At 34.4% G+C, this 11,308-nt stretch overlaps 3 protein-coding genes across 3 annotated transcripts in view; 2 read left to right on the top strand and 1 right to left on the bottom strand.

Annotated features, from left to right (window-relative positions):
- The window catches only part of LOC142341466 (bromodomain-containing protein 1-like), a 284,999-nt gene that overhangs the window by 113,900 nt on the left and 159,791 nt on the right, over nucleotides 1-11,308 (top strand). The gene's annotated exons all lie outside the window — the stretch shown is intronic.
- On the top strand, nucleotides 3,588-5,331 carry LOC142340743 (trimethylamine monooxygenase-like). The gene is made up of 2 exons (XM_075391444.1): nucleotides 3,588-3,923; nucleotides 4,884-5,331. Exons 1-2 carry the CDS (start codon nucleotides 3,755-3,757, stop codon nucleotides 5,138-5,140), a joined length of 426 nt encoding a protein of 141 aa, XP_075247559.1. The 5' UTR covers nucleotides 3,588-3,754; the 3' UTR covers nucleotides 5,141-5,331.
- Nucleotides 9,849-11,308, bottom strand: part of LOC142340672 (bromodomain-containing protein 1-like) — a 78,093-nt gene continuing 76,633 nt past the window's right edge. Inside the window, exon 10 of the mRNA XM_075391363.1 lies at nucleotides 9,849-10,043. Within this exon, the coding sequence (XP_075247478.1) occupies nucleotides 9,849-10,043 (195 nt within the window). The remainder of the gene's footprint in view (nucleotides 10,044-11,308) is intronic.

Genomic DNA, 11,308 nt, shown 5'->3' with positions numbered 1-11,308 from the left:
CGTATTGGCATTTCTGCTGTCTTATCACTTAGTATCACTAATGAGAGGTCTCATTGGTTTCTAAAGAGGCATAAATTAACCTAAATAAGGGCTGCATTTCAGTGCGGGTTAGTTTTCGATGACAGACATTTGTTTTCAAAATTTTTTATTGAACTTTCGGTTTTTGCGACTAATTGCTATACTTCTAGTTGTTTAATAATTTAATAGAATTAACAACAGGTCTCATATGCTGCTAATACGGTTTACTTCAATTGATTTCATTTTTCAATGCTAATGCTTTCCATGACGTAGTTTTCAGGAAATATTATTGCGCTTTGCGAGTTTTTAGTGATCACATTAATCTCTTATTTCTCAGCCTCATTTAAGACAGGTCTCGTCTGTTGCTATGAATTCCTGAATTAATCGAATTGGTCCTCTCAGTTCACAGCTTTTCATTTTTATGACTTACCCGCTGTTCGTTTTCAAAAAATTTAGTTTACTTTTGCGATGCTGATGCATTGTTGTAATTAGTGCTGTCTTATCGTCTGATATCATTATTGACAGAAATTATCTGCTTACACTTTTGATTAGGTTAACAAAAATAACTGCTTTGATCCATAGCATTTGCTTTGCGTGACTTTATATTTGTTATAAACGTGTTAGCGAGTTTTGATTTTTTTGCTGAATTCGGTCGTATTTTTGTCTTATCATTTAGTCTCAATATTGACAGGTTTAGTCGGTTGCTAATGAGAAACAAGCGGTGCTTATTAGTAGCTTGAGTTCTTAGTAGCAGTAGTTTTTTCATTCTGATGCATCGTTTTCAAAAACAAAAGTTTATTTTTTAATTTCCTATGTTTTGTTTCCTTTTGTGGTTTTATCGTTTACTCTCAAAACTAGCAGTTCTTATTTATAACTGCTAGAAGGTATTTTTCGACTTCTTACGTCTTATAAAATCTTGTGTTAAAGATATCCGCATGTAGTTTCGAGGATCTCTTATCATGACGCCGCCAACAGAGATTCTGATAGTTAAAAAATTCTTCAATTTTTGCCTTTTCTGATTTCTGTCGTTGATTCCCACAAAGCTAATAATTTGTGTATTCATTCTACGGATTCGTAGACTCGAAGTTATGTTAAGTTAGAGATTCTTAAAACAGTAAATATTGAAAAACAAATTCTAATTGTGCATTTTTGTTCCGACCCCACTTGGGGGAGGAACTATATACTCAAATGGGTTTTTTTTGTTCAGACAATTTTGGCCGATCGATATATTCATCGTAGAAAAACTTGAGCGGTATCATTAAAAAGCTCGTCCAGGGTAGAGTTAGGAATTAAAAAGATTTTTTTAATTTCGTTTTTTTCCGAGGAGTTATCGAGGTTCAAAGTTTTGTGTGAACACAGGATATTTGGCATGATTTTGTTTGTTCAATTTTCGCTTAATTTTCGTTCAAATTTAGAACTTTTCTAAAAAAAATCAATTCAAGATTACATTCCACACTACTAAATGAATAATTTTTTCATTCCTAATATTCCGTTAAGGACGAACTCACTAACAGTCATTTGAAGCCCAATGAACAAAAAAATCGTTTTCGAGGGATCGCACTTGTTTTTTTGGCTTTCACTCTGACTTTTCGTAATTTTTAATGAAAACTTGATTGTACTAAATTTTTGAAGTCCTATAGCAGACTCATAGAATAAAAGTGCAAAAGGCTCCCTTGTGAGCACTAACTGAACCTATCAAGTGCTTTTGAGTGGACAGCTAATGGCTGTTAAGACAATAAAAATTCGAATTTCTTAATATTAACCGATCGTAAACCTATTTTTTGAACTGTATGTCATTTTCAGAAATGACAGGACCTCGTTCCTTTCTACTGCAACCAAATTTATCCTGGACCACAATTTTTACTTCTAACTATTGGTATGACTTCGATGACACAAAGTTTTCATAATTTTTTTTATTTTTGGGTATTTATTTCTCATTATTTTTGTTCCTTTTGCAATCTTATAACTTTATCATAATACTGATAGTTCTCATTTGCTTAAAAAAAACGTTCAATGGATCATAGAAAAAATTTTCAGAAAAAACTATGGTTGAAATGGCTTCGACAATTTCTTCTCGCACTTTCCTATTGAGTTTTTGATTTTTGCTTGTATGTGTTGCTGTTTTCATAACCAAAAGACTTATAGCGATGTCTTATTGATGACTTATGAATGACAAACATTATGGTCTTCTCATTGAAGCATACCTCAGCGTATATCTATTGAATTTAATGGCGTTGATATTACGTGTTTTTCGTAAAAATTTCGAGGTTTTGATATACTTCTTCCTATTTGTTGATTTTTTGAATCCAATTTTTTAAACGAAGAAGCATCCTGTTGCTGTTAAAAATAATAGAAGATAGAAAGCTTTTACTTATAAGTTCAATTTTTAATGGCTTCGACATTTCTCTCTCTTTTTTACTTTGCTGTTTTTGACTGTTTTTTATACTTTTTGTAGTCGGAAAAAGCTGAGAGGTCTCATTAGCTTTAATTGAGGATTGAGTGAATGATGTTACTCAATGCAGTCAGTTAATAGCGGATAGCCTTATATAAAAATTCTACAACTTCAGTTGGTTTCTAGGGCTTAGTATAAACGAATACGGTTCCTATCGGTTTCCTAATGACTTTTTCGTAACTTTGTCAAGCATTATTTTGTTAAAAGCTAGAGGTTTTAGACGTATGAAGTTATGAAACGTTTTAAAAAATGTTGATTGACTTTTGAATTTTGCCTCATATTTTTTGTCGACTTGTTACCTAGTCCCATTAAGGAAAAATCCCATCTTCTGTGTAGTTAAAAAAGAGTAAATTTGTGTAGCTAGGTTTTTCTGATTGCATTTTGACGTTGTTACACGGTGCTTTTGAATTTAGATATTGAGTCTTTGCCGTGAAATTTTTGTTTTGCCGATTTTGTTGTTTTTTCTCGTAGTTTTTTTATTGGCATATCTCCTGAGCGCTTTAATGAGGCATGGAATTATGTAATTCAATTAGTAGTTTGGGTGTGTAATGATTTTTTTAAACTAACATAGATTTTTGATAATCTCTTCATTTAGTTGACAATTAAGTCAAAAATGTATATGAGATCGGGTCGGAACATCATGTGCAAACGTACATTAACGAGCCTCCTTGTTGATCATATAGGGTCAAGGGCGTTATCGTCTATCTTAGTTTGATCTTGTTCTTTAAGTGTTGTTTGTCAGTTCCTTAGTAAGTTCATTTCTTTGGATTGTAACTCAGGACTTATTTTGGTATGTTTTATTTAATAATGTTGTTTATGGGTAATTGTACCAATAGCTGAGACTTGTAAGAGCTTAGTACTAATTTATTGCACAGGCATAGCACCGATAGCAGTGAAGGTTGAGGGTCAAAATATAAAAACCACCCTTCACACCATGAATTTATGTCTCTGAGACAGTTTCGGAGAATCGCATACTTAGATACTTAGACTAGTAAGCCTTAATGCTCTAACAGAACTCACCTGTTGATCACGTTTTTGAGGACAAAATGTCAAATGGTCAGACCAAAAGTTGGTAGTAGGGCAGATCGCATAAACGACTAGCAGGATTAATATAAATGCTACAAACTTCGTTTGAGAGCAATTAATAAACTAAAGAGGAGATTCAGTTTCGTAATCTCCCGATTTCTAACATCCAACTTCACAACCTTTAGCTTCCAAGACGGTTCTCAGCGTGACTTCGACACCATCATTTACTGCACTGGTTACCTGCACAAGTTTCCATTCATGGAGGAGAGCTTGCAACTGAGGACCATCAACAGGCTGGCTATGCCACTATACAAAGGAATCATGTTCCCTGACAACGATCGCCTGTTCTACATTGGGATGCAGAACCAGTTCTATACATTCAGTATGTTCTGGCTGCAAGGACATCTATGCGCCAACATCATCTCAGGTTATGATTGTTAATAATTTCATAGAAATCTCATATTCACACCAACCAGACAATGCCTTGTCTTGCGGTGTATCGAAGAGTGAGGACTTCATATAACAAAATTCAAAGATATTAAGACAGTTGCATCTATTTTGCCAATCCCACCTCCCCCAGATCCAGATAGTTTATAGCATTAGTAGGCTAAACTGATGCCCCAATATTATATGATACCATCTTCGAATGAAGTTTGGCACTGATTTGGAACTATTTTATAAGCCGTAGAAAAAAGTATTTAGGTGAAATATTTATGATCAAAAACATGCAACAAGAGGAACTGGAGGGAGAGGACTAGTAATATGATCATATGATAGCAGCATTGCATATGACCGAAGGAATAAGCAAAAATGTTTTTTTTTCCTGCGCATGTACTAATTTATGAAAAGTTTGGTACAGCTCTACATTCTCTGACCAAACGGCTCTCAACCATGTAATCTTTGAAATTTAATCAGAACCACTGCGATGTTCGAAAGATTTTCGTTCGAAAGCAATTTACGGTTGTAGTGAGAAGAAGAGACAAGATTGCGCTGCGAATTAGGATATCGCATTAAGATTAATTTTATGAATTTTAATCCTGAATAGACAGTGAATGTAGTATTGTAATCTTGTTAAGTATTGTTATCTTTTTGATTCAGTTCATCTTGCCAAACTTTCCTCGAGAATGCCAAATTCTCCTATATACAGTGCCAGATTTTAAAACTTGCAATTTGTATCTGTTTCAAGCAAGGTTACTTGACTCTGCTAACGGCCCTTCGAAATTCAGGCTTATAGCTTGAACCGCAGCACAGTTAACAACTGCCAACATTTTTGCATTAACTTTTGAGTCGCGTAACTTGTACCTATAACATTGGAATGCATATGTTAAAGTTTTTTGTAATCCATAATACTCTTTTTAAAGATAAACTTAACTTTGAGTCGCAACAGGTAGGCACGAGATTCCTTCAAAAGAAATGATTATGAAGCAAATTGAAGCGGAACAACAAGCCGAAGGACAACTTCGAGACATTTACGAGGGAATTGACTTCCAAAGTGACTATGTAAACGTACTGGCTGATCTCACGCAGCAGGAAAGAATTGACGGACGGCAGCGTTTATACAAGTGGGTTCAAGATCGTTTAGCCGATATCAAGACATACAAAGTTCAGACGCACTACAAGTCAACTTTCAGGGAGGACAAATAAAAGTCACGTTTAAGATTCGAGCACAGATTTTACAATTTTATGCTGCTAACACGCTTTAATAGTCATTTCCATTAGCTGATCACAATTTGTGTTAATCCAATCAACAGTGTAAAAATTATTTTAGCTTAAGCTACGTTGATTATATTATCTGAAGATTTTGGAGAACACTTTAATAAATTAGTATTCGCAAATATTTTTTCGAGTTTGCCATAAAATGAGGAATGACCACAATGACAGAGACAAAGATAGAGACCACTTTCTGAACAGAGAACAGAGAACAAAAATTCTTAGAAAAAGAACAAAAAGTATAGAAGAGCCCGTTTGTGGTATGACCTTTTGGTCAACGATTCGTTTTACTGTTTTTCAAGCTAACCCTCAAAAAATTCACAGCAGTAATGTATTGTGCCTTTTTAGCGGCAGTTTAATTTTAATGTTATGAAATTATTGAAGTGATGTTTCACAACCAAGAAGTTAGCTGTTCTTTAATATCAGAGATGATTATGCTGAACGTTATTGTGCGTAATTATACGTAATTAGGCTCGAAACTTTAATTACTATAGATAGATATTCCATAATGCTCAGACAAAAACAAACTGAACAAAGCCACCTAAAAAGGACAAAACCTAGAAAACAATCTAGACAAGCTTTGGCTCGAAAATTTTGTAAAAATCTTGGTGTTACGTTTTTAAAATCATTTGCTTATGTTTCAAAAAATTTTTTTAAAAATCTAGTTTATAAAATGATCAAGATTAAAGACAAAAAATGAGCTTCAGAACAACTTTCATTTCCAACAATCCTTATTTTCCAATCAAAATTCAAACACTAATGTCTTTTAAGTAACATAGCCTGATAATCATAACGCGTGGATGATCTCTAATCAATTTTGCTTAGAACTTATATTCTATCTCCAGAATTGAGAAGTGAGTGCAAACGTCATTTTTTGAGTCAGGTATGTCATGTATGCTCGAAATACTTATCATGCTATTGACCTAAAAACCTGCGCAGAACGCAGTACATAAATGACCTCGAGCAGGCAAATGTAGCGACATCATGGTGGAAATCTTCAAAAAAAGTCGAAATAGGAACAAAAAAACGAGGAAGACGATGAATTAAAAAGAGAACATAGGAGGACTGCTTTTTATAGTTAGCAAAACATAGAACTACACATAACCAAAGACGAACAAAAGGAAAAGCCAAGAAGACAATGGCAGTTTTCTGAAAAAAATTCTCCGTTTTCTTTCAGAAAACTAGCAATGTCAAAAATGTCAAATCCGAGAAAAATAAATTGCCGATCACATTATAGATCATTAGAAAGCATGCAACACTTTCTCAATCTTTCTTCCGCACTCTTTATTTATATATACAGTTAGAATCAACTCAAACTATTAAATTTAAGAAACGTTACTAATGCCTCAAAAGAAAACTAAAAGGACCTGTTATCAATGAGACTAAAAAAATAAGAGAAAAAGAACAAATACGGGCAAAATTCAAAACTTCTCCAATAATTTGTTTCAAATCAACTAGTGTTAACGTCAGAAAAACCATTAGCCGCCAATTGAGGGCTTCAAATAGGCTCCAACTATGCAATCAGAACATGTTTTATTTTGAAACAAATCCCGAGAAAAGCAGTGAAAACGAAGTCAAATTGCTGGACATCAAAGAAGCTCTCTCAAAGATCTCAAGTTCTCACACCACCTTAAAAAGGCGATTTGAAAAATCAAGCTTTAAAACTACTCGCTTTCTGCCCTCTTTACTACCTCGGCGTGACTAGAATCAATACTCCAAATATGAATTCTCGTTGACATAAAAAATTCGAAAAAAGAGGAAAAGCAGCGCCCAATACAATCGCATTCTTGGGACTATAAAAAGGCTTGCCCACTATCGCTTCGTGGCTATTGATCACCAAAATAAAAAATTTATCTGCTTTCTTATAGTTGCAGAGATTTCTTCAAAAGATGTTTACTTTAAGATATTTCTAACAAATTTTACAATCTGTACAAGCAGTAGGCAACGAGTTTCAAATTAATGAGAACAATGATCCTATTGCGACAACTTCAAAACGAATTCATCAAGAAAGATACTCTCAACAGTTATTATCTTAGATATTGCTAAAAAGGACTTGCGAGCGAATTGGCTGAAAGTCGCAAAAAGAGGGAAACGATCAGAGCTGACTGAGTTTCCTTGCCGCTGCCTTATAGTCGGACCGCATGAAATGTTGAACCAATTTTCCATGGCGTTCGATGAATTTAAACAACTACGGAAATAACATAGATAGATTGACCACCAGTCCTTTAATAGACCACTAGAATTTTTGGGTTAGATTCGGACTGTCAGATTTATCAGACACATACGCTCTATAAGGAAAAACCCTAATTAAACTTCTTCAAAATTAATATTCGAAATCAAAAACTCAAAACTCTAATACGCAATAATTAGAGCATATACGTTTGGCACTACTTAGATGCACACTACTGACCTTTAACTAGTAAATGTTCACAAAATTTAAGTTCATTAAGCGAATTCTGAAATCATTTTTTAAGTGAGGTAAGCCACTCAATTGACAGTAAAGCAGTAAGGACAGTAAAGACAAATGACATCACGCACACACGTTTTAATTGCAAAGCAGTAGAAATCACTGAAATTGAAAAAGTCAATTACAAGAAGTCAGGTAGCAAGAATCATCGATGGAGACGAAGAATTAAAAAACTTAGCAGGACATGTCCTGAAAATCAATCCAAAGATCTGACTGAAAAACTCATAAGTGCTCTAACTGCCCAACAGATCAGTCGAACAATTCCAGCCAAAACACAAACAAAATCATCAAAACGTTGAGAAACTAAAACAATCAAACAAACTAAACAAAAAATACTCATTGCTAAAACTCTTAAAGCTTTTACCCGAAGGCAAAATTTGATCCTTTTAAATACACCTATTTCACAAATATGTACAAAACCAAATTTTGCCTATGAAATCGGTCCAGGATTATATCTGCAAAACCTAAAAAAAATTCATTGGTCCTTGAAGATCGATTAACTCAGAAAATGACAGAAAACTTTTTTTCCAATAAAATCAGTTGCAAACTTAAATGAAATGTTGCTGATAACCGAGGTAATAATATTATCAGAACCATTTTTGTGTCTCTAGAGGCTATCCAGTAATCCAATTCAAAGCCTTGAAAAATTCATTGGCTCAAAGATAGAAAGTCAATAATTTTAAGAAACAATTTCATATTTCAAAAAATAGAAATTCGTTCCATTAAAATGTTAACATTGCCTCCAAGCAACTATGTAATAACATACTACCAAACTTTGGAGGAGATAACCTGGCTACTGAGGCAAGAAAACTGAATAAAAGACAACTGTTTTCAAAACACTCGAAAAAACGGCAAATTTTATCAAAACATTTCTAAAATTCTAAATGTTAATTTGTTGAAAACAATTCCATTGAAACTAACACCCATTCAGTAAATTTCAACTTTTTATCGGACTGTGGAATAAGTTTTCTGTCACTCGAGAATGGGCAAATATTAGAGATTGACAAAAATTTTAGGAAAACTTGAAATTGCAGATTTTATCAAAAAAATGCTAAAATTCGACAGTTAAAAATTCCGTTTCTATTAGAAACTATGCAGTGACCTATTATCAAACCTTACAGGAGATTCCCTGGCCCCTGAGGCTGGAAAATTTCACCTGAGCCCGGAAAATTTCAAAAAACTGTTTGTTCGTAGTACCAAAACATATAGCTCATAAATTGATCATAACAAGTAATTTTGGCTCGCGAAAGACCTTCATCAGCTTTTAAAAAATTTAACCTAAGACTAATCAAACAAAAAACTCAAAAAAATCACAAAAAATATTTTTTTAAAATTGCACAATTTTGAGCCCAAAACCTAAAAATGACCTTTTAACCCTAAATTAAGCTGCACCACTCTAAGCACTTGAAGGACTACTTAAGCCCAATTTGGGCCTTTAATGAAACTTAATGCCCGCTGGGCTTTACCTGTTTATCCCGTTTTGAAAGATCAAATCCATAGAGAAATGTGTGAAAAAACAGCGCCCCAATACAATTCAAATTCTTTGAATTGTAAAAAACCACTATGTCTCCAATAATAGCCGCGATCGCTTCGCGTCTATTAAAAATGAGAAAATTGGATATAAGCATGATGATAATACAAAAACTCACGTCGCTTCACTCAAGTGCTTCACTCAATTTTCGTTCGCAGTTTTTAGAAACGAACAATAGCATTTCCACACCAATATAGAGAGCGTGACAACGGGTACCGAACAACACTCCTTCAAATCAAAACGCCATTACTCCTAGTCGAGTCACAAAAGGTAAAGAAAAACTTTGACAATATTCGTTCATAGGTTATCATAATTTATGTTCCTAAATATTGAATTTTATCTCTTGAATTAATTGCATAACTACATAACGCATTGTTTCAAGCCATTAAATATTAAAGCTTAAATATATTTTTAAGCTTAATTTTTGGAAATATGTATGCCCATTGTGACAAGAAAATACAGCGCATAGCGCTCACCCCCTAAATGACCGCCAACAAACCACGGTGGGGGATATCATGGAAAAGACCCCCACAAAAACACAAACAACTGCCGCAAACCTAGTCCCATTAAAATAACTGAATTAGTGATTAAAAAACTCAAAAAAGGTTTAGTAACTAGGTCAAGATGGACAACAATGTCATATGTCATACCATGTCTCTGAGTCTGACAGCTGCCTTGAAGTATGGGGTCTCTGTGTTGTTGTATCTCATGCAGTTGTACACTATGAGGGAGAAGTCCCTGGAGAACTCGCCTATCGTGCAGTAGGCCATACTGTCCACCTTCTTCTGCATTGTGCCCAAGTCCATCGGCTCATCCACTACCACACGGTAGTCCATGACCTGTCAATTCGACAATAAAAATTTAAGTTGGAAGAAATTTTGAATCAGAAGCAAGATCTGAATGCAAATTGGACCACCTTTGCGGATAGTCATAATTTGAAAGCACATGCGACATCGAATCAAACTATTTGATAGGTAATTTTAGAAGCAAAATTCAGGACTCGAAAAATAATCAGAAGCCAAAAAACAATAGAAAAATCAGCCAAATAAATAAATTGGAACTAAAAAAAGAAAATGTAAACTAAAAAATAGAATAGAAAATCACAATCAATTCCTCGCATAGAAAAATGCATATTTTTATTAGCAAATAACTTACAAACCCTATCAAGGCAGCCCTAATATTATCACTATTACCTATTAAAACCATAAATCAGAAAACAATAGTTAAACAAAACAAGCTGTTTGCAAAAGCCGCACGTCATCAAAAAACCTTGGTCGATTACAATAATTTTGCTTACCTCAAATTCGTGCAATTGGCGGTATTTAAAAAAACGCTCTTCAAATTTGATCAGCGGTATAACTACAATTTTCACCCGTTTTGCTTCCTGCATTATTTATCTTCACTCAAGAAAACAATTGATTTAAAAAATTGCCGTCAATCTTTTGAATCGAGTCGAAGTAAAACTTGACGTAGGTCCCAGCCAATTAATTCCTAAACTATGAATAAAACTATTTACTGGACATAACCAGATTAATTGAAGGGGCGTAAGGTGAGCGCAGCGTGGGTGCACCGTAGCGGGGTGCAAAAGTATAATGAGGGGACTGATGCGGGAACGGTGGGTAGGTGGGGGTGTCGGATCAACTTCTAAGAACTGTCCTTCACACCATAAGTATAAGTCTCCAATACAGTTTCTGTTAATCGCATATTTGAAGACTAGTGGGCTGAACGGCTCTAAGAGAACTTCATACCAACTGGGCGCTACCTCTTTATCCCGTTTCTGAGGACGAAAGTCAAATGGGTCAGACAAAAAAATCGTCCAGAAAAAATGCATAAAAGAGACAAACAGGATTAATATATTTGCTACAAATTGCTTTTGAGAGCAATTAACAATGATTTCCTAAAAAGTGCCTAATAAATCCTAGATGATAAAAACATTAATACTATAACTGATTATTAATGAGGATCAGAGATGATGACATTACGCCACATAACAGCCGCCGAAGTGCGGCATCAACAAAAAGAGAGAGAGGGAGAGAGATAGAGCGAGCGAGCGAGAGAGAGAGAGAGAGAAAACGTGAATGAGAAAGAGAAGGAAAGAAACCCC

The sequence above is a fragment of the Convolutriloba macropyga genome, chromosome 6 (genome assembly GCF_964194025.1).
Source record: "Convolutriloba macropyga chromosome 6, txConMacr16.3, whole genome shotgun sequence".
NCBI classification, from domain to species: Eukaryota; Metazoa; Xenacoelomorpha; order Acoela; family Convolutidae; genus Convolutriloba; species Convolutriloba macropyga.
Note: the sequence above shows the minus strand (reverse complement) of the source record. Positions and strands in the feature narration are given on the sequence as shown.

What these genes read in the sequence shown, in the direction of transcription:
- LOC142340743 (XM_075391444.1), top strand. Translation starts at nt 3,755, where the DNA reads ATGGAGGAGAGCTTGCAACTGAGGACCATCAACAGGCTGGCTATGCCA. An exon ending in ATGCGCCAACATCATCTCAG is followed by an intron (nt 3,924 to 4,883) that starts GTTATGATTGTT and finishes GAGTCGCAACAG; the next exon opens with GTAGGCACGAGATTCCTTCA.